This window comes from Lycorma delicatula, chromosome 1 (genome assembly GCF_047948215.1).
Source record: "Lycorma delicatula isolate Av1 chromosome 1, ASM4794821v1, whole genome shotgun sequence".
Lineage (NCBI taxonomy): Eukaryota > Metazoa > Arthropoda > Insecta > Hemiptera > Fulgoridae > Lycorma > Lycorma delicatula.
Window position 1 is genome coordinate 302,268,695 of NC_134455.1, and position 24,971 is coordinate 302,293,665.

Genomic DNA, 24,971 nt, shown 5'->3' on the forward strand with positions numbered 1-24,971 from the left:
AGAAAACTCTGTTTCCAAGAAAAGTATGTAGAAAAAATAAAAAATGGAAGATGGTTTGTTCACAATATGATACATTTTAAACATCTCTTATTGAAATATATTTTAGTCTAAGTACTATTAATAAATTATAACTATAAAAATTTAAAAAGGAAATTGTAAACTATACACTGTACTGTACTGTAAGTTTAAGTATGTTATGATTATAAAGTATTACTACATATTTTTATCTTTTATCCATATGGGATGGTAAATTTCCAAAAATGATATCTACTAATAGGTGTAGTGAAGAATTCTGTGAGTATCTTTTTGTCTTTTTTTTATTAAGTTCTTCTGTTACTTATCACAAATTAAGATAATTATTAGTATTAGATAAAAATAAAAATGTTTGTTAATATTTCTTATATATATCATTTTATGCCATGCTGTAAAGAAACTTTGGTCTATTTTAGTCACAACATTTTGGAGGAGTGATCATATTACTCTGGAAATCCTCGTTTGTTGTTTCATCACTGTAAGTTTGAAATAACATTATGCTGATAGATAAATTTTATGTACAACTTTTACTTTTCTAAGTTAACTGATTCAAAAAAAATTATGTAGCCTGTAATATAACAAAATATTTATAATTTTGTGTTACATTTGAAATTAAATTATTGGAAAACTCAGCTTTCATTACATATTGTAATGATATATAAAAATGTTTATCATATAACACATTTCAATTGTATTATACCATTTTAATTTACCTATATTTTAAATAAATGAATAAATAGATTTCTCTACAACAAAAGTATATAAAAATCTAATTTAACATTTTCTATTTCTGATCATAAAATAGATTTATTTTACATTCAGAGCCGTAATGAGCAATGGTGAGTTTCTGGATGGTTCTAGCCTTACTAGAAGAAATCAAAGATGGTAAACTAATACCTTTATTGTGATAGTTACATATAAAAAGGTTTTGCATTACCTCTTTAATCTAAAAGAAAATCTTACCTTAGAATTGTCAAACTTGATTTAGCGATTATATTATTACCTCTTAAGTATAAAAAAAATATGTAAATATTCTAAAGTCTACAATTATACAGTACTTCACTACTATGGATTATATCATAACCACTCTAGCCTTAAATACTTCCTTGCAAACCTGATATCTAAATGGATTACAGTTTACTGCCATTGTTAATTCATAAATTGTGAATATTTATTAATAATCGTATAATTCAACCCAATAGAAAGTTAGATATGATAAGCAAGATTGTTTGGTTTTTTAATATGAATATACAAACGTAAGATAAATATACAGATTCCATAAAAATTCAAAGAAACACATTAAAATGATGACATTTTATTAAATCTATTTTATTAGAACATTAGAATTATTCCATAGCTCCAATACTTTTGTATTTTCAAAACAATTCAGCGATTTATGATCTGAATGAATAAAATTTATAAGATGAAAATTCTAAATATAATATTACCATAATTTACTTATGTAGAATTATTTTAAATTTAAATTAATGTCGCATCATACATTTTAAAATCAGTGTATAGTTCTTAAAAAAATAAAACCTGGAGATTACTACTGTATATAAAGGTAGTAGTACACAATTTATAAATTTTCAAAGTTTTAATTTAAAGAAGAATTAACAGTAGATTAGTTATTGCATTTTACTATTTGTTTGTTTTTTTTTTTAATAGAAAACAAAACAGTTTTTGTTAAGTGTAACAAGAATGGTTTTGCATATTGTTTGTTATTATAACTAAGTTACATGATTTTGGAGCAATTAGTTATCCTTTTTATCACTTTTTTCTTTCTTACTTTCACTTTTTGCCTCTTTCTTAGCATTCTTTTTTTCAGCTTTTGCTTCCTTTTTTAATTCTTTCTTCTCTGCTTTTGTTAACTCTTTTTTCTCTTCTTTACTTTTTTCTCCTTTACTTTCCTTCTTATTTTCTTTTTTCTCTTCTTTCTTCTCTCGTTTATCACTTTTCTTACTTCCTTTACTATCTTCAGTAATTACTTTGATATTTTCATCATTTGTTTTTTTATTGTCTGTGACTTTATCGTCTTTTCGTTTCTCATCCTTGACTTTTTGTTTAACTAGAGCAAACTCAACACTTTTCTTTCTTTTTTCTACTTCTTTGTTGGGCGGTTTGAGTGGAGTTCTAAAGTAATTAGAGGAAGAATTATTGCTTACAGGATGGGTTGTCTCCAGCTGAGTGACAATTTTCTGCGCACACCTATAAAAAAAGGAAAATTTATGAATTGCAGTTCATTTGAAAATTCTATTTGCATTAACAGTATACAGAGTTTGTTGACATAGTTTTTTTGTAGTACCATCCTCAGTAAATTTATACCAAAACCATTTAGGTATCTCAAGAACTCAAATTTAGTTGGAAATAGAAGAGAGTGGAGACAGACATATTGCAAGGGACCTGCCTCAGGACAGATAATCTTATCATGATTGAAATAAATAATATTTATAGAATGAGAAATATACATATTTTAAAAAATGTACATTTTACTACAATGTTTTGAAGTATTAAAATTAAATAACCAAATCATAAGATGACTGGCATATTTGAAAAATGGCTACAATGAGTAAATGTGGTAACTTAATTACAATAATGGTAAATAAAATGATAATTAAAAGATACATAGAAAAATTAATAAGTAAGCTCAAAAACCTTTTCCCAATACAACCTGGCTAACTTTCTTTGTTGAAACCTTTTCATAGAGCGTTACTATGTTTTTGCTAATTACATTATTACTCACAACAGAGCAAGGCTACACCAACTGATGCCTCCAGCTACAAGAGCTTTCATCCATTGGCCTGTTGCAGAAGGATCCAACCAGTATGACTACATGTATTATAGTAATAAACTTAAAAGTAGTATATTGTTTAAAAAGGTAGTATTGATTAAAGTAGACACAGGCATGTAATAAACGTTTATTGTGGAATTTTTTTTCACCATTAATTTTTGTTAATTTACTAACATAAAATAAAAAATAAGTTTGTATTTTGTAATCAGTAATTTTGCCTCAATTATGTGTCTTCATTTTCATGTTTTTTAGGTGAATCAAAGAAAAATTTATTTTATACTATGCATTTTTAACAATAATGCTTGTATGATTGATAAATATAATTGAGTTGAATATGCTTGAAATCAATGCGTGTTGATAATTATTTCATATTACAGATGATAACATTTACACATAATATTTATGGTAAACTGAAAAAAAAACATATTATTATCTAGTTATGAATATAGAATTTCAATGGATTTATACCGTATTCTAGTGGAAGAAGACCGTTCTTTTCCAGCTCTAAATTCTCTTTGAAATTCTTGAATTGGAGGCAGTCGGGACGGTCCCTTATCCTGAGGATCTGTTCTAACAGGTTCCTTGTATTCTTGAAGACGATACTGGAAAACAATTAAATGAAATCACTACAGAATTATTTCTAAAAATAATACTACTACTGATATCCCAATCTATTTACGCTATTATTCAGTAATTTAAAAAAAAGTAGCAATAATGCTAATTTATTGATTATTTATCTATTTCTACATTTCTCTTATAAATGGTAACCATTCCAAAAATTATGTACTAACATGGCAGTCCTTTTTTATTCAAGACAACTGAACTGTTTTTGAATTTTGGTGGTAGTTAAGGAAGAGATAAATGAGATGAGAAATGATATAACTCAATCAGCTGGACATAAAAGTTTCATCCTGGTAATAAATTGCTTCACACTGTACAAGAAAAGATTAAATCAGCTAAATAACTAAAAAGTGGTTTTGCAAAATTTAAACTATCTGGTGATTTAAGCCTGATATACATTGTATTAATATGGGCATAATTCAGTACCTAGATTTTTACTATTCTAAGAGAATGAGTGAGTACGTAGATAAAACAATATGTTCCTCCTGATAAGTAGTAATTTAAACATTTTTGGATGACTGTTTTGTCAGTGAGAATAAGACATCATAGTTTTGTGATCTGTATTTTGTTTTTAATGAGTAAACAAAAATGCATTTCTCCCATAATCAATGTTTTTTTTACAAAATGTATTTTAAATCAGCAGTACAGGGAAAGTAATACAAATTTCTGCTATTTAAAGCTGGATTGTCATAAAAAAATACCTTAGTTTGTAATAATCCTTACAAAGTAATAAACTGCTTTTTAGATACGTTGGTATCTTACAATGCTGCTATACATACAGAATTTTTTTTGCTGTGAAGACAGTATGTATGTTATCTTTCTTCATACAGTAAATGCTCCATAAAATGTATGCAATAATAAAATTTAATTTAAAAAAAAAAATTTATTACATTAATTTCCCCAGAATTAAATTTAAAAGTTTTGATAGTAAAATTTATGCACATTTATTAGTCATTTAACAAAGTTATTGTACTTCAAATCTAAAAAAAATGTTTTCTGTCATCAAATTTTTTTGTTTTACGTTGGATATCATGAAAGCTATTTAAAGGTACAGTTTTGGAACTGTTTTATTCAATTTTACAAGCCAAAAAATATAAGAAACCATGAATTTTACCTCTTTTCTAAGACAATAAAAATTTAAGTATGACCTCATTTCACCAGGGGAACCGAATTCCGGGGGAAATTTTTTGCTAGCCATAACTCGATAACAAAGTATTTTTGGACATATGTTTAAATCAAACTCTAGAATCAGTTTCCAAATTATTTCCTTTTCCTCCTGAATCACATGTATAATAAACCATAAACCATTACAAACAGTAAACACTTAATCAGGCTATCTAATAATCATAAAAAATTATGTATTATGTTTTTAGCTAATGTATTAAATTTAACCAATATCATTATTCGTACTGAAATTTTTTGTAAGCTAATGATATATATATATATATATATATATATATATAGCCAATTAGAACAACTGAAATAGGATGACTTACCTTATTTCATTACATAACAAAACGACTTTGTGAAATTTGATTCACATCATCTGCATACATTATATATAATACAAAACCATCAGACACTTGCAATCCATGACAGCATACTGCCCATTCACTTATAATTTTGTTAAAAATATTTTTAAATTAAATTTAACTTATACTTTAAAACCATACAAAAATTTAAAATCTTTTATTTAAATAAAAAAATTTAAATTATTATCCCAACAACAAATAAAAACATAAAATATAAAAATGTTAAAAATACAAAAAATATAAAAACTTGGCCGGAATGACATTCTACCAAATTTCCTTTTAGTTACGATTTGAACCACTCCATATATCCCTTGCCAAAGCCAAACCCTCTTGAATTTATTGTAAAAATCCATAGTTAGATACCAATTAGAAAATTCAACTGTTATCTGGAACTGCAAAGGCAATAAACATCTAACCTAATAGAATGCGTCCAAGAAAAGTTCTTGGTATGGCTTCATCAAAAGTTTTGACCATCCTACCATCAGGTGTTACAAGAGAAGAACTTAAAAAATTGTTTAATGTAACCAAGCTTGAGAAAAGAAAAACCATTTGAGACTTGATGAATTTTTTTGACAGTAAATATAATATAGGGTCAAATATCATACTCCCAGTTCACTCAATAAGCGATTTTAAATGTTTCCTTCTAAGGCTAACATCGGACCTTTCACCAATGCAGAGATGTAAGGAGGTTGGCCACTTCTTCAAGGACAGAGTAGATTTTTGGAGGTTTGAAGAAAGGAGCTCTAAAAAAGAGGTCATCAAAACTGTATGTGCATGATTATCACCATATATGTTCCATAGGAAATATACTTATATATATATAAAAAAATATAACACAGTTTCTATTTCAATTAAATTATTGTTTCAAGTTAGTCATGCTTCATTGATTCTGTCTTTGTCCCATAGCATACCAAGGTTGTGTGTTCTGCTGTGCACTTCATTTCCTCTTAGTGTTTCAGCTGCCTACCATATTCTTATCATTTAAAGTAATAAGGATTCATTCTATGGGATGACAGAAGTGAATCTTTAAATAAAAAAAAATAAAAAATAAAAAATAAAAATATTATTATCTTTCTTAACTGAAATACTTGAACTTTTATATAATGCTAAATATAGGACAAAGCAATGCTTTTTTGTGTTTTTTATGACTTTTCTAATCAGCTTTGTATGGTTATTTTTATCAAATTAAGATGGAACAGTTCCATATTAGTATTAATGATTTTTCAGTTTAATTTTAAGTGGACTAATAATCAGAATGACAACATTTAATGATCATTATTGATCTGTAATGATCATTAATGTCAACATTTAAGTATATACTTTGTCAATGAATAAATATGAAAAAAAAAAACAAACAAAAGAAAAAATTTACTTTCATTGCTTGTGTCTGTGAGCGACGAATGGCACCAGAAGTAGGTTGTCTGGGAAACTGTATCCTTCGACCTTTGTCTCCCAGACTCCCGACTGAGGAATTAGTAGCAGAACTCACTGATGATACACCTGAAAGTAATGAAAAAGCTTTATTAGTTTAATATGTAACTTAACTTAAAGATTTATAAGTTTATAAATATTTTTGTTTGTTTTACAAAGCAGTTTTTTATAAATATATTTTTTTATAAGGTTTTAGATATTTATGGTTTTGCTAGTAGCAGTATATTGTATTATTTCTCATAAATTTCATATTTCATTTCATATAAATTTTTGTATTATGTTATTTTCATGAATAAATTATTAAAACCTTTATGTACTTTTGTGGTATACAACATAATAAGGTTTTAATTGTAAACATTTTAAGTGCCATAATCATAATGATATATGTGATTGACATGATTCACAAGTCACTCCAAAAAATTAATTTGCCATTTTCAAAAATAAAAATCATTCAATGTCAGGTTTTTACAAAATAAAATAACAAGTAAAGTGATTTCCTTTAGTCTTCTTGATTTAGCTGAAAATACAAATTTGTATCAGTATGCCAACCCCACCAAAATATTTATTCAGCCCTACAAGTTATAGCATTCTGTTCATTGTGAATGAACATCATTATTTTCATTGAAATCAGCTCTGATTTATGAAACTTATATCTCAAATATTGTACATCTGTCATAGTTATAAGAAAGACTGTAACAGATAATGTAAAGCAACAGATTATTGTACCCATTCTTGTAGTGAAACAATAATATACACAGTTATATACTACTTTAATTTAGTAGGGAAAATTAATAACTGTTAACCATGACTCATAAAAAGTAGCATATTTTCCCCTCATTTTAATATAGGATAATGATTATTTGATTTTGTCTGAGAAAATCCTTAAAAATAAGGAGTAGAATCCATTGTAACATTACAGTATGTTAATAAGTTATTATTCCTTAATCAATTCTTTGTTGTTTTGTTTAAATAAATGTTTAAATTTCTCAGTTAATAACTTAGCAGCTCATTAAATGATGCAATTGAAAAAACCACTGCTCATTATTTACCCTTCTGATTATTGTAGTTCTTCTGATACCCGCAGGGGAAGACATCCATCTTGTGATGATGCTGGTTGCCACACCACCCCCTCTGTTCCTAGCCCTGATGGGCTTTACTAGAAGTCATCTTTTAGACTTTCTAAATCTGATAACACATCACAGTCATCAGTTTAGCCTCTATCAGGATGCCATTGATGCAAATGCTTCGACAGACATTTCCATCAGTGTATTTACACAACTTACTATTGCCTTCATATGATCTCTTCCTACTACGACCACCTACCATAATTTACAACTCTTAACTATTAAATTAACCAATTCATGGAAGCGCAATCCCTGCGCCTATCTCTAACACCAAAAGTTTCATACAAAAACTTATCTTATATCTAACTTCAATTAGACTGTGCACTCAGATCATTACTTGATTGAGTATTTAAACATCAAAAATATTATCCTTATACCAACAAAATAAGTGTTGATCGTAACTACAATTTTCTCTTTCAATTCAACTTATTCAAAGTTCTCTTGATTTACTTAAAAATCAAGAAACAGATTCACAATTTTAATAAACCTTTAATAAAAACATTTCTTATGTATCTCTGCTCTGGTCCACTTTTGGAAGCAAAATACCCCTCCACATCGCAGCTCCAGCACATAGTTTTCCATACATCCATTCTCAACCTAACATTGAAAATCTCAGCTAACTAGGGCTGGATGCCAAAATGCCTAACTTGGCAATGTAAGCACCCAGTTGGGCTCCTAGCCAATGATGCTACTATTATGTCTATACATCTAAAACAGCAGATCTCCTCAGCCATCCTCCATGGGGACATTTTCAATGGCCCTAAATTCTGGACACAAGCTTGAATTATTCAAACTAAATCTGGGGAACCTACCTTGAAAATCAACCTTATCCAAAAAGAAACTGTGTAATATGCTGATTGGGAAAAATCTACCTAATTACTTCTTATATCAGAAAAAAAGCCATGCGTGTTATGGCCATCAGACAATTCAGCCAACCTGATTTGTCATAAATGGAAGTCTTGGTCGTCTATTTCTTTATGCGCCCAGAGGTAAGTTGGCCTACCTTCTTGGCATCATAATTTAATTGATGCTCAGTAAGGATAACAATGAGCTTTGGTAGGATATAGGCATTGACCTTGGTCCTGAAAGTGGACCTGAGCAGAGAGATATGATACGTTTTCATTAGAGGCTTATTAAATTTGTGAAATTGTTTCTTGATTTTGTAAAAAATCAAGAGTACTTTGAGTAAGTAGAATTACGGGATAAATTTGTTAACACTTGTTTTGATTAACAAGAACCACCTCTCAAGACAGTCCTATAGGCACCAATCACAGATAACAGCAGGAGACGCTGGGCTCTCAACAAAGTATTCCTATAACATTTGTACTTCATTTGATGAGTGCAGACAGGTGCAGCATACAGTATTATAGCTTAACATACACCTTTATGTAGAATATGCATGGTTCTGTAATTAAGTCCCAATTAGGGTGAACTGTTATCTGAATGCTGAAGAAAGCAGTTCTGCTTTCTTTTGGAAGTTGTCTTTTTGGCAGTATATTGAAAGTGCTCCTTGAATCAAAGATTCTCATCAAGCGTAACACCTATATACTTCTGCAGTGGGGCATACTTAATTTGAAATCCTGCCATTGAAACACAAGGTTGTCATGTAACAGCTACTCTGTCCTTGAGAAACATCATCGTTGTTGTTTTCTCTGGGCTAAACAAACACCATCTTATGTTACAAATTCCACAATTGGAGTATCTTGCTAACTTGGGCAGTTCTGAATTCAGTCTCATTCCTCAAATCTCCTTTAACCAGCTAAAGCCCATCATCTGCAAACGAGATGACGGGGCAGCATCCACTGAGTAACCTCAACAACATCAAAGATTATAATTCAACAACCCAGGGCAGTGATCCTAAAACACTAACCAGTGGACAACCTTTAGATGCATTTTTTCCTACTTCTGAGACACTATCTCGAAGAAAGACTTCTCGATTGCTGAAATAATTATATAACACATTCAGCTCATTCTGCATACAATCATCCCTTCTACAGCTGAAATAGGGCAGAGGGTCACCTAAAATAATTAAAGCCCCTAATATGTCCAAAAAGATACCTAAGAAGTAACAATGTTCACTCACTAGAAGAAACAACATTCACAACCTTAAGAATACCATCTTCTGTGCCTGTTCCTGGGCAAAAATCATACTGATCATCCATCAACAACTTTCTAGAATTCAATCTATCAATAATCCGAAGATACAAAACCTTCTCAAAAACTTTTCCAATAACTGGCAGGAGCATATAAGGCAAATAAGAGGAGCTCACAGAGGGGTCCTTGTCACCACCTTTAAACAACAATTTTATTACACCTTTTTTCCAGTAAACAGAGAAGTAGCCAGCAAAGAACATCCTGTTAAAAATTCTAGTCAAAATAACAACACAAATTCCAGCAGAATGCACAAGGAGCTCCACAGTGATTCCATAATAACTTTATTCCTACTAGAACTGCAAATTACCTGATGTACCTTTGCCTTTGTAATTTCCACAGATAAAACACCAGAATGAAAAGCAGCAACTTCCTCTCAGACTCACAGATGATACAAAATTTCATTAGTCCCAACATCATTCATCAATAAGTCATTCAATAGAATATTTAAAATCTTAGCTTTATTAGAAACAACATCCTGGAAGATCACGACAGCTGACAAAAGAATATTTTTCTTATGCATTCGCCGTAGGACTCTATACATAACACCCCAAGGATCCTTATTCCCTTGCTCTCTAACAAAAGAATGCCAAGAATCCCTTCTTGATATCCTGACTAAACAAAAATATTCAGACCTCTGCCTTTGATAGTCATCTACCATAACCGCTCGCTGTTCAGATCATTCTCCCCTGAACAGCTCTCCTGAGATGATTCATGGAATCATCCATGGATAATTCATGATTTGAACAAAGACAACTGTCTAGTCTACAAAGGGGCAACTTGAGCCGACTATAGTGAAATGAATTCTCAGCAGCATTGATGAAAGTCAGAGAAAGTCTTCCAACTGATTATCATCCAGACTTCGGTATACAACATGGAGTCTTACAGAAAGAATATTAACAAATTTAGTCGTTTGCCTTCCTGTGAAGGAAGCGTCCCTGATGAATAGGGACATTACATCTATAAGCATATCATACTTCCCTAACCAACTCAAAGATAATCGATTATCACTAGACCAATCATCAGCAACAAACCAAGTGAAACTCTACCAGGAATATTCCTACCAACAATAATATTAATATTTGTTCCAGCAAACAATCTCCTTCTGTGTGTTGATATTTGTTGGTAACTCACTGAAAATATTAAAGAGCTTTAATCCATACTGTACAACAAAGTTATCAACTAATTCATCATTATCATCTGTGATTCCATTATGTCAAAGAAGCAACTTAGCATTTACATCAGCACCAAGCACTACAGGAGTGCTACCAACAAGACCAAGAATGAACCAAGAATTTTCTATCCCACTTTTTTAAACATTCCTCAGTAATCTCTATGTTGAAAATACGATCTAACAACATAGAAAGCAAGACTATCAATAACAAGTTTAACAATGACAAGATGAATATCAGAAACCTGCCTTAAAAATATACAATCCAATGTACTTCTACACAGAATTGCAGACATATTATTACTTCCAGTATAAAATTTTTGCTAACTATTAAAACCTGGCAGATCACCCTGTACCATATATATAGATACTGTAGAAGAATTGTATCAAGAGACCTCCTTTCAACAATTTCTCCTAACTCGATCTGAGCAATATAAGTACTTTGAGAATTTATCAGCCCATCTTAACCATGGAATGAATTAAAATACATCTCAAAAGCTCTAAAATAACAACCACAGTCCTTACTATTGACCAAATCCTTGCAATCCTTGTGCAGTCTTCTGCAATTTACACAAGTAAGACCCTCAAACTTTTTAGGACCTCTTCACGCTTGGCAACCCTTATCACCATAATGCACACAGAGTGAAGCATATTAACAGAATTTTGCCCTATGACAAAATCTATAACACTTAAAACATCTCTGATGATCAATTTACTTCATGATTCTGCAAGAAAAATCCAAAAGCAACCGATCCTCAGCAACAAACTTGTTAAACAGTGTAGGTCCACTTTTGAATACACTGTGATACCTTTAGGTATTATCTCTTCTAATTTTGAACAAAAACCTGCACTCAGACTTGAATGTTACCTCATCCAAATCAATATTTTGCTCCTGCAATCAGGCAGTAGCAAAACAGGCCTTCTCCTCAGACAACAATCTATCATAGGGAATGACTCAAGGCCTCCTTTTATGTTTTTGATCCATCTTGATTTCCAACTTTTTATTAATGACAGATTTTGAAATGACTCTAACTGTCTCTTTGTCATCTGCTATGACATTAAGACCTTTCCTTGTATCTTTTATGTTCCTAACTCTCAAATTTGACCTCTTGCCCAGTAAGAGCAGTCTAAAATTCCTCTTTAATTTCTTTAGTTGTTTTTGTAGAGCCCTTCTTTCTTATTAAGAAGATGACTTCTTGCTGCTTGCGAGATAAGCTGGCCTCCTGCTTGCCTTTAAGCACCTCAGCGTGGTGTTTCCACTCTGCCCTAATAGGCACAGGCGCTGGTACCAGGACGGAAACTGCCTCTTTAATTATAAACTTCTTAACTTCAGTTGGCTTAGAGGCAAGTGCCTCAAATCCATTTGCCATAGCAGAGAACATTGCCTTAAACTCATAATGCCTTGGGATCACTCGTCTGCAAACTGCTGCAGAGGCGCTTTGAGGGTCTTCAGGAAACCCCTAAAAACTGCTCACATTATTCCTCAAATTGTACTATTAGAGGGACGTACTACCAGCTCTGCCCCCAGCCTTAATGAAATCACTAATCAAATTACTTTTTGGTTCGGTTGGAGGTATCTGCCTGACTAGTTTGGCTTTCATCATTGGAAGAGAAGACGGAAAGCTGGAAAGTTCCCCTAATTAACATAGAAATCATGAATAGGATCTCATAAATGAATGCTCTCTCCCCTCTGCAATCTTTTTATTATGGAACTCTTAAGTTACATTAGTGAATGAGCAGATTCTCACAATTTCATAAAATACATATTGATAAGATTTTTTTACAAGTAAATTTTAACTCATGTAAAATATTTTATAAAATTTTGTCTTATTATTATCATTGTTATTGTCATCATCACATCATCATCATCATCATTACTTTAAGTATAAATTATTATTACCTATTAAAAATTTCATAAGAAAGTATGGTTTTTTTTTTCAGGTTTTTTTTTGTATGGTTTCCTATACATTATAAATTGTGTTGGTTTGGTTTTTTTATTACATGTATGAAAAAAGAAGCTATCCTGCTACTTTCTTGGAAAAATATAGGAAAAATCATAATCAAAGGAGCATTACAAAATACCAGATTAATAAATAAATAGGAGAACTGGTTAAAAAATTAGTTTTTACTAGTGAAAACAAAATCTAAATGAAATAAAAATGTTGCACATGTATGTGAAGATAATATAATAAATAAATCAGCATAGATTAGTTGAAGATTGTCAAAAATTCTCAAAGGAACTTCATGACATACTGGTTTATAATTTTAAAATTAAAATATTTTCTAAATTTATATTTGAGTTTTTCTAGAAGTGTTTAAAAAATGTGAAACACATCTTTAGAAGATCATTTTAAAAATATAATTTAAATCCTATTTCTTTGGAAGCATTTACTAGATATTTAGAAAGTGATGTTATTAGTATCTTATTATTCAATAAAAGTTTTTAGTAAAATTTTTAATTAAAGCCTTAGAACCTTAATAAGATAAGTCATAAACTTAAGCTACCTAGTGTGTTATTTTACATAATTAAAAGATTGCTTTTCTAATTTGATAGAAGTTGATTTTGTCCTTTTTTTAATATCATATAATTGTATTTTTAACAGACAGCAGATTCATAAATATAAATTCATATTAATGTTAACATTTCTTATTTACTAAATATCATTCAGCGAAATGAATAATACGAATATATAATAATAATATTAACTACAAACAATGATATGAAGTTAACTTTCTGAATTATGAACATTAATTTTTTAAATGAGTTCCAAAATATATTATATTTCTATGAACATATATTTCCATACTGAAACAGTATGCTTTGATCTTGTTGCATACAAAATTAATAATACCATATTAATATTACCATTAAAATTGCAAGTATATAAACTCATTTCAAAATAAGATGCTGCAACAGATTAACCTTCTCCCATTTTGTTTGTCAGGTTTATAATGATGTAAATTTTTAGACCCTATTAAGTAACCGTACTTAAGGAAACCGTATTAAGTAGAGGGTGCCAGTCCTTTTTTAAGTGTGATACATATAAAGCATATGAAGACCAAGAGGCACTAATCAAAACTTCTACTTCTTATAGTAATAGTATTCACTTCACCACAACAATCCACAAGAGAATGAAGCTATTACTTACTATCTGCTTTCTGATGGACTTAACATGCAATCTGAAACAATAACTTGGCTTTGTGAAGTATGTTATGGTTAACCACTTCACACAAGCCTTCATGGAATGTTGCTATACCTGAGAAATTATTCCCATTTCAGGAATGATTTAAGTCCCATGTCAGGTCCTACTGCAATTGCTAGCAAATGAACATATTTGAATAAATATATGTATATTTTTGACAGAGATATGCTGTTAGAGTATATTTAAAATTTTTTGTAATCTATTTTGATTTTTCTTTGTATTATTCTTGAAAATTACATCGGTAATTTTCTAGTGGTTATAATTATCTAGTTGTGTGATTGTGGAAGAAAATATCAGTATGAACAACTAACCCAATTACTTATAACTGAACTAGAAGTATTTCTATACACCATAAAAATCTTAAATTAAAAAAATATGCTTTTTGGCTTTACAAATTTTGGTTTTTCATGTTTTATGAATGGATTATGATGATTGATTCAGTTTCACATTGTGGTTACAAACCAGCAAGTATTTTGCTGAATATTGCTGTGTCCATACACAATTTTTATATTGCTATTTTTATGACAGGCTATTTTAAACTTGATTTATATTAAATTATCATCCATTTTTAATATTTATTTTCTATTTCACAGTGTAAAATTCTATAAATAGCATTCAAATGTTTGATTAGCAGCCCTGTAATTGAGACCATGTGTATTATATACCTACACAGTTGAAAAATATCATAACAGCAATTTTTGCCATTAATGGGTTAGAAAAAGTACAGGTTTGAAATTATAATAATTTATAAACAAATTATATATGTGAAAAAAATGTATTTTTAGCTAATTGTGCACAAGTACACATGATTTTGTACTTGTACACATGATACACAAGTACACATGATACACAGAATTTGGAGCTTTATAGATAGAATTAATTAGTTCCCCTACTGTGTGGAAACAATGTATCTGATGCATTGTCAGCAGAAGAGATACTACATTAATTTGTTACTTTATACATTTTGACTCAGTCTTTCTTATGGCTAAAACCCCTGAGGTACTTGTTAGAGTTACATTCTCTGAAAATAATGGTGCTCCATGTAGAGTCATCCCTGTGGTGAACAAAGTGAGGTATCACTTTAATTGCTGAATTTATCCTGTGTAATAGTGGATTTGTCATGCCAATTGTGTAGTATACACATTTGAATGAGTGAAGAAGGCAATGGGAAATCACTACACTTCTCACTTTTCTTAGGTCTTGGTTATTATGTGGAGAAAAATTGCACCAATTTTGAGAGTGACTAGTAGTCCTATTTCATGCTAGATTATCTATAATCTTTTTAGTTATGGAACTTAATGTACATATTACTACATATCGTTTAATTATTTTTCCTAAATAAAGATGTATAAGAAACATGTTAGATAATAAATTACGTATTTACCTGAGAAAGAGGAAGACCCTGAAGCCATCGAGTAAAGTGATTCTGAATTTGGAACAGAGTGGGCCATGGAATAATGTGAGGCCGATGGAGGAACAACCCAGGATTTGCTACCAACGGAATAAGCAGAGGCAGCTCTGATCAACAGGCTATTGCCTGCTGTCTGCTTCAGCCTAAGGATTTTGGCGCGGCAGATAACACAGCGTAGCGGCAGGAGACGCTGGGACACAGCCATTTGTATTGTCTTAACGAAGCACTTACGGCAGACGACGCGGTGTCCACAAGGCGAAGTCTGCATTGTTGCCTTTGCATTGACGCATATAACGCACTAAAACAAAATAAATTATAAAAATAATTAGACTACTAGTTATTTAATTTTTTTTAATTAAAATTTCTTGCTGTAAACAATTATTTCATTAAAATTTATAAATGTTAAAATGAATAGAAGAACATAAGGTAATAAAAGGTATTCTATATTGATAGAAATAAGTACGGAATAAAATCAATAGTTGTAACCATTCATACTTCCTAAAGGTTTTCATCCGTTTCTTATGAAATTTTTTGCAGAGTATTACATTATTGTTATCACTGTCGTTATCATCTCAGTCAAATTTGAAGATGACCAGAAATAGCTATTACTTCATTTGTTTAGGGTAAAATTTAATATTTAGGTTTTGCATTCAAAATAACTTTCTAATTGCAGTTATGTACAACATATTTTAATTTTACTAGCTACTGTCGATATCTTGATGGCCCATTGATAGCAAACTCAAAGTACTACATTTGATATCATGATTCAAGTCTACATTAGGTTTGCTTTTTAACAGTTGAAGTAAATTATTTGTTTATCATTTGTAAAACCTCTAATTATTTTTAATTAATAATCAGTTAATTCATACGCTATAAAATTTTTATCCATGGATTAAAAAATATGCATGTCAATTTTCATATTATAAAGTATATTTTGAAGCAGGATTTTAAACTGAGGTTTCCTACATGCTTTTTAAAGCTCAATTGTTTTTTTTTGTTGTAAAAAACAGTTATGATTGTATATAAAACTTCACTAAATACCAATAATGAATTAAAATCATCAATTACTGGCTTAGATCAAGTAATCGTTAATTCAGCACTGTTGAATTTTGTTTTAGTCATCAATATCATGATAGTTTAGCAAAACAAAGATCCACTTATTTGTGTAATCATAGGATTTATTAAGAAATAACTGGTTTAACTACTTTTATCAACTTATTTTTTGCATTAGTAGCTTAATTGATAAAATATTCTACAATCTTCGATACAAAACTAGAATGTTAAAGAGATACTCCAACTGTCTTCTATGTAAATCAAACTTCTCCCAACCAATAAAACTGTTGAAGTTCAATTTCATTTTTGATATATCCACTTCATTTTACCTGGATAATGTTGTTACAAAATATATATACTTTCAGATGAAAACAAAGTAAAAAAGACTGAAAATGAGATATTTATTGATATTATTTTTATAATTTTTGATATTTAGATATTTATTATATATTTATAAAACAAAATAAGATATCTGAAATCGGTGAGGGCTGCTTTTACCAGTTGAAAGTTGATCAGGGTTGGCCATCACTTTCTAATCAGGTAAAATTTTTATTCATATGAATTTTAATCTTCAAAGAATCAAGCCCTTCATGCTTTTCGGTAACCCAAGCCATGGTCTGGACGGCCGATGAACAAAATTTAAACTTCATAATGATGGCATCCTGACCCCTGTGTGGGAAAGACACTTGTCTTGTGACAATCCCGGATGCTCCATCATCCTCTCCATTCCTAGCTCTGATGAGCTCTACCCTGGCATTGTCTTTCAGACCCTCTAAACTTGATAACACAACACAATAAATAGTTTGGTCTTTGTCGAGAAGCTACTGATGCAAATTCCTCAGCAGACATTTCCATCAGTGTTTTTACACAACCTACTATCACTTTTGCCTCTTTCAAACACCACCTAACATAACTTACAACTCTCAACTGTCAAATTAATCATTTACAAAAGCGATATCCCCGTGCCTTCCTCTAACACTGAAGGTTTCACACAAAATCTCTTCCTATATCTAACTTCAATTAGACTATGCATTCAGATCATTAATTGATTAAGTCTTTAAATTCCAAAACTACTATCCTTATACCAACAAAACAAGTGTTGATTGCAATGACAATTTTGTCCTACAATTCAATTTATTCATAGTTCATCAAATCTTGATCAGACATATCAGAAGGACCAAAGTTCATAACAATGACAGCTGTGAGCTAGAGTGCATCTATTAGTCATTATACAGTGTAATTCAAAGAAATCGCTTGAAAAAAAAAATCAAATTGAATTACTTTAGCATTATCACTCATTGCTGGTAATAGGAAGCATACTGTATTATCCAGAACAACAAATTGAGAAAATTTAACTCCATATAGCCCGTAGATGATTAAATATGAATATTTTAAGGTAACTGTATTGATCAAAATTTGCCCTCTACTTCATAGAATCAAATAAAAGATCTACCAAAATAAAAAATTTGATGTGGACATCACATATCTTCCTTGTATGCCTATTAAATTACATACACAAATTTTTAAAAGTATATAAAACGTTATTTCACTAATAACTTCTGATTTTTTTTCATATTATTTTCTTATATTGTTATTATTGAATTGTTATTTATCGTAAAAAAATTTTTACAATCAGAGGTTAATAACTATTAATAAATTTATATATTTAAATTAAAAAAAAAGCTAAACAAAAAAGAAAATGAAAAAAGGAAACCAAAGAAAGAATAAAAATATTAAGAGAAGATGATAAATATAAAGAGGAAGAAAATGTTAAAACCAAGGAAAGAATAAAAAGATTAAGAGAGAATGATGAATATAAGGAGGGAGAAAATTTTAAAACTAGAGAACATGTACACAAATTAAGATCACAAGAATTATATCAAACCAAAGAGCGATTAAATAATTGGCAAAAAAACAAATAAATGAAATGATGATCAACTTCTACTTTGGGAGAATACTATCCAAAAATATCACAGGGATAATGAACTAAGTGATAAGAATTATTTGCAAGTTATTAAAGATCAAGCATGTATGCCTCATTATATATGTTGTTCTTGTGGGGTCTATTTTTCAGTCACTCTGTAGTCAACTTTAATGTAGATTAAACAGAAATTGCAGAATAGTTAAATAAAATTGAACAGAAATTAAACTAGAAAATCCAAAAATAATGATTCTAAATTATAATTTTCAATTAATATTAAATAATCAGATGTTTCACCAAATATATTACATACACACATATGAAATAATGCCTATTAAGTTACATATACACATTTTTTAAAGTAATAAAATTACGTTTCACTAATAACTTCTGATTTAAAAATTTTTTTTTATTGTTATTATTGAATAATTATTTATTGTATATATTTTTTTACAATCACAGGTTAATAATTATTAATAAATCAATAATTTAAATAAAATAAGTTACAAAAATAAATTTAAAAAAGATAAAATAAATAAAAGGAGATGAAGTCTGATTCGAACCGATTTGATTTCTCTTGTAAAAAGTCCAAAATATTTTTGGATTTTGGGCTTTTTTGGACACTCAGTCGATTGCAATCAAAAGGAGAGGTGCACAACTAGATGTTAAACAGTCCTAAATCCAAGCTTTTTTGGACACTCAGTCGATTGCAATCAAAAGGAGAGGTGCTCAACTAGATGTTAAACAGTCCTAAATCCAAAATTTCACATCCTACGGCTAATTGTTTTTGAGTTATGCGAGATACGTACATACGTAGGTGTGCATACGTAAGTACAAGTGTCACGTCGAAACTAGTTAAATTGGATTCAGAGATGGTCAAAATGGATATTTCCATTGAAATCTGAAAACCGAAATTTTTCGCGATCACAATACTTCCTTTACTTCGTACAAGGAAGTAAAAATTAATAAATAAAAAATAAAACTGATTTCAAAATATATAATTTAAAATGAAAAAATAAATATGTTACTAATTATTTTTTAAATCTCGAATTTTTTTGACATCGGCACAAAATTAATGGTTAGTTGTTGATAGGCGTATAAATACAATTCCGGTTTATGAAGTCGAAATTTAACAAAAGATCTGAATTCTTACTTTTTAATTTTTAGTGATTTTTTTTTTGAAGTGTATTTTATTATTATTTTTTTATATATTATTTATTTTTATAACAATATTACATACAAGCAGAAGTACTCTCTTTTTTCAGTGTTTTGTAAATAATTTTATACATTTTTTCCTTCGATACCGGTCACTGTAGGACCTCATAGACCAGTTAATTTATGACTACTTTTATAGCTTTCCAATACTTCATTCTTTTACTGTGCCGCTTCCTGCTTTCTTCCGACCACTTTATGCTAGGGTATTCTTTCTTCTCCTTCTGGATCTTTTTGAATTCTAAGATTTTTTTCCTAAGCACCCTCTGTCATTTAAATCCGTCACGTTTATTTTTGCTACCCTTAGGTACTCTTTTACTTGCTTGAACCATTTAACTTTCGTCTTATCACCATTACAGTTATCAAATTTTCTTTTCCTAAGTCTGTTTGAATCCATTGTTGTCAGATATCCGTAGTATGCCAGTCTTATCTTACATAATGTTTCCGTGATACTATCTAACTCCCGGTAAAATTCCTCGTTCTTTCTTAATTTTTAATCATGGTTAGTTTTTCTAGACCTTAAGATTTTCTTTAGTATCCGTCATTCAGCAAGTTTCAGTTTATTTATTTACCCTTGCTTCAGACCTACGCATTCTGCCGTGTATAAAACTCCTGGTCAGACTACCTTTGTATTGTACCTGATTTTGCTCGTCCTTCCTGGAGATCTGTTTCTTACTGTACACGTCCTTCCTTAGGCCACAGGAGTTTAGAATGTTGGTTGTATAACTTCACCCAAGTACCTAAATTTGCTCGTCTTTTTTCTTTTGAGCTCTGTCCGTAACAATTTTGGTGCTTTCTTAATATTTGTTATGTACTCTTTTTTTTCTATGGAAGTTAGTAAGCGTGCCTTTTTAACCATTTCAGGTAGACACACTTTATGGTAATATTATTAGTCCTAAGTATTATGCCATAAAAATAATAATAATAAACGAAAAAATAAAATTTTTTTGCGTTTTCTCTAACTTTTACTTTTTTGTATTTTAGATATTTTTCATCAAATTTGGTATCTTTATTCTATAAATATGTCATATTAAAAAGTGGAAAAATAAATATGTCGAATAGTGAAAATAAAAAATAATAACAATTGTAATACAAAATATAGGAAAAAAAAAATACATACGAGACTAAATAATGAATAATAATAAAGATTAATAGAGACAATAATAAAAAGGCCGTAAATAAAGGTTCTTCGAACGGTCAATCCTATAAATTTCTATCGTTGGATGTTGTTAAAACCGATCAATCGTAATTTTATTATCGAACCGGGTTAACAAACCAAGACTTAAATCACTTTTTCTGTTTTATTTATGCATTTACAACAAATAATTAATGTTCATGTTATCCATGAGAGGACATAAAAGTGGATGGATGCTCATGAAGTGTTATAACAGTTTAATTTATAAGTGTTCAGATGAAAGATAAATATTTATTATATCAGATTTACTTTGACTGGTCATTTATTGAGTTTTCATTCTATTGAAAAGATTATCACAAAATTAATCGTTATTTTTTGTTCTTAAATTTTCATGTTAATTTATATGTAAATCACAAAGTAATAAATAACGTAAGCGATAGGCAACCCCAAACGGGTTTTAGTATGAAAATAAGTGATGCATATAAGATAAAAGTTATTCCCAATTTCCTTTCTCCCCTTATTCGTCTCCTTTATGATCTTTCCTCTTCTTCTAATCCCCCTTACTTTCTCGTACTTCCGTCTTGTCCTTTTTTACCCTTCTCTAAAGCTCTTTGCGTGCAATATCCCTCTTCGAGTGAATTTAGCTGAGCTAAGTTAAAAAAAGACTAATTTGATAGGTGGAAGGAAACTAGAGAGAAAAACGATATAATGCGTTTTTATCTCGGAAGTAAAAAGAAAAGAGGAAATTACGTTTTCCCTTTTCAGAAAAGATGTTAGTATTGATGTTTAGTTAGACGGTTAAATTATTTAACAACCATTCTTTTTTTAAGTTAATGCTTAAATGACACTTTTATTTTTAAGCGTTCAAGTATCCACATACTGCAAACACTCTTTTAGTGACTAAAAAAACAACAACAGATCTCACACAGTCACACACAAACATTACACTGATTTACAACGATTTTGTTAAAAGCTCAATTTTTGAGGAATTAAATATTTTTCGGTGCTGATTTTGAATATGAAGCCAGAATTTCTCAGTCGGCCTCAGTGTTTTTGTAATTGCTCATTTTATTTTTCAGCAAGAAGAATGCATAAACCCTACGTGCTTAGAATGAAACTAATTAGCATTAATAAATAGATTTATTTGTTATTAAAAATAAAATGGCATAGTTGGATTAGAGCAGCGTTTCTCAACCTAGGAATCACGGTGATACGAAAAGGGGGGTCACGAAATTAGCCTACAACTTTACACGTAAACAATAATGAAATCATTTTATGAGAAAAACATCTATTATAAATATTTTACTTAAATTTATAAGTACACATGTAAAGAAAATAAATTAATGAGATGGTAGCGTTTGTTTTACATTTAAAAGTTTCTCCATAACTGGATCTACGTTAAAACACACACAAAAACAAATTGTTTTCAAGTCATAAAAGACGATTTCTATATCTAGTTTTTAGTGTAAAAAGATAAAAATCCTTTTCACAGAGATAAGACAAGGCGAAAGGAATTAATATTTTCAATGCTTCTCTGATTAAATTTCCATATTCACTTTGACGAGCAACAGAAAACATATCTAAATATTCATATATGAATTGTGGTCTTAACGTTTTATCGGCAGACATTTCGATGAGCTGGTCGTGAATCTCAACTGGTAACTTAGCAGCTGCAACAACGTTTTCACTAAATGGATTCACTACCCATCTGTTTAAGAAATCATTTTTATCTTTTGGGAAATACTTCGCCATCTGAATTTTTATTTCAAGCAAATGCATCTTCATGCTATCCAAACTGTGATAAATAATAGTATCTTCTTCTTCCAAATTTTGCTCAATATAATCGGAAGTGAGTGGAAACATATCAACATTTTTTTTTTTTGAAGTCGCATAATGTAGATATCAAACATCTTAATGAAAGCATGAACTTTTCTGTCATTAATAAAATGTTTTTATCACGTCCTTGTAAATTCACTTTCAAATCGTTTAAATGTAAAAATATATCGGCTAAGTAAGCCAACAGCAACATATTCTCATTATTCTGTAAAAATATTGCGATTGGCGTTGGTTTATTCTGGAAAAATATTATTGTTAATTTATCTCGCAATTCCACTTACCGGGTTAACACTTCCCCCGCGATAATCATCTGACTTCTGTATGGAAAAGAATAAATCTTTTCTTTTCGCCCATTTCATCGCAAAGTTTAGCAAACAAAAACGATCGGATTTTAATAAAATTAAACATTTTTACAGCTTTCAAAGAGTTTGTTTGAGATCTTCCGGCATATTTTTTGCAGCAAGAGCATGTTGATGAAGGATTTCAGTGCGTCCATTCCGCTCTTGGTATGAGATGATCTTTTAGTTTTTTTCAGAAATCCGCTGTTCTTCCTGTTATCGCCTTTGCACCATCATTACATACTGCAATACATTTTGTCCAATCTACGTTATAGTTTTTAGTTGCTTCATAACAAACATAAAGATATTGTCCTGTTCCACGAGCAGGTATTGATTTGTAAAACAGCGTATTTTCATTGATTGATCTGTCCCTATCGCATTCATATCTGACAAACCAAAAGCGCTGAGAATTGATTGCCACATCTGTTGATTCATCAAATTGAATACTAAAAAATTCACTTGAACTCGCTGAATTATCTGATCGCGAACATCGGCACCCATGTTATCGATTTGCCTAGATACTGCGTCGTTAGATTGCAAAATATTTTTCGCAATCTAACTTATTTTTTGCTTCTTCTACGCCTATTAAAACAATGACCATATCAATTGCAGCAGGAAATTTGAGGTTTTCTGCGATTGTATGGAATTTTGACATCTTACCTACTCTTAATGCTACAAGATAAGATGCATCAAGCGTATTTTTATCAGTATGGCTTGATTTACAAATAGAAGCTTGTTGATTTTTTAAAGTGTATCATTTTCTTTCGAAAAATTTCAAGAGCTTCTTTTTATGATTCGAATGTTTTGTTTCCAAGTGTCGAATTAATTTTGAAGGTTTCATGCTTTCATCGGGAGAACTTGAAAGCAAACAACGTTCTGTGGCTTTCCAGTAAGGTAAAACCATAATTTTAAATAACTGTCATCTTACAATTGTCATAGTTTAATAATCGAGTCGCTGCATGTACATGGCTCATTTTGTTTTTTCACAAATTTATCCATTTTGCATAAGAATCTAAAAACAGTTACACGGTTTGACCGCAACTAAAAAACCGAAACCTCAATTATTATTATTTTCACTTTAAAAACTTAAATAAAGGCACCCGACGCACGCTTCGTATTCGAAACTAAACTGACGTTCTGCAATCACTTACGCTGCTTTTATACTGCTGAGTGCAGGACGTGTTCAAACGTATCATATGTTTGTTAGAACATGACGCTCTCGCAGAGAATATTATACAAGAAAATCAAATTGGAACCCGTAAATTACTCATGATTGTACACTTCATACATACATATTTATACCCGTCGCTGTCAACGCAGCAAAAGAGTTTAAACTAGGTTTCATTGGGTTGTGTTGGGGGGGGGGGGTCCCCGAAGTATTTCTTATATTATTTTTTTTACTTTTTGGGGATCATGGAGCTAAAAAGGTTGAGAATCACTGGATTATACGTGAGTCATCATTATTTCATTTACACACTGATAAAAAAAGAAATGTATGATTAATTACTGATTTCCTTCCTAGTGAAGGCATTTCGTCAATGAATCATAATACATCGTTTATACTTTTATTTTTCTAGTCTGGTGACTCAGAATTGTAAATAGTAAATTAAACAATGACTATCATAGATGACAGGGTTAGCTTATTCAAATGCGAGTTCTTATCTGTAAGATTCAATACTTCAGCTGGCTTTCGTATCTGTTTTCGTTTTAATACTTTTCTGTAGAAATGTTTTTTATATAGAATCTGTGTAGTGTGTGTATGCGCGCGCGCGTTTATAGTATTAATTTTTATGTAGTTTTAGTTATTATATATTAACAATGCCTCGCAGTTGCATCAATCATCCAAACAAGTTCTGTTATATATTTTATATTTTTTGTCGAGGTAATGTTAAAGTCTGAAGGAAGAGATATTCCATAGATAAAAAACTCATACAAATTGTATTTTGAATGTAAATTATTTAATCAGAACAAATCTTTGGCTCTTCATATTTGCTGTATCTCTTGAATA

At 30.1% G+C, this 24,971-nt stretch overlaps 1 protein-coding gene across 1 annotated transcript in view; it reads right to left on the reverse strand.

Moving 5' to 3' along the window:
* Nucleotides 1–1,579: 1,579 nt before the first annotated feature.
* Nucleotides 1,580–24,971, reverse strand: part of LOC142318336 (uncharacterized) — a 353,802-nt gene continuing 330,410 nt past the window's right edge. Inside the window, exons 4-7 of the mRNA XM_075354919.1 lie at nucleotides 15,442–15,766; nucleotides 6,350–6,477; nucleotides 3,293–3,426; nucleotides 1,580–2,241 (exon numbers count right to left, since the gene is read on the reverse strand). Coding sequence (XP_075211034.1) covers nucleotides 1,788–2,241; nucleotides 3,293–3,426; nucleotides 6,350–6,477; nucleotides 15,442–15,766 — 1,041 coding nt within the window. The 3' untranslated portion in view covers nucleotides 1,580–1,787. The remainder of the gene's footprint in view (nucleotides 2,242–3,292; nucleotides 3,427–6,349; nucleotides 6,478–15,441; nucleotides 15,767–24,971) is intronic.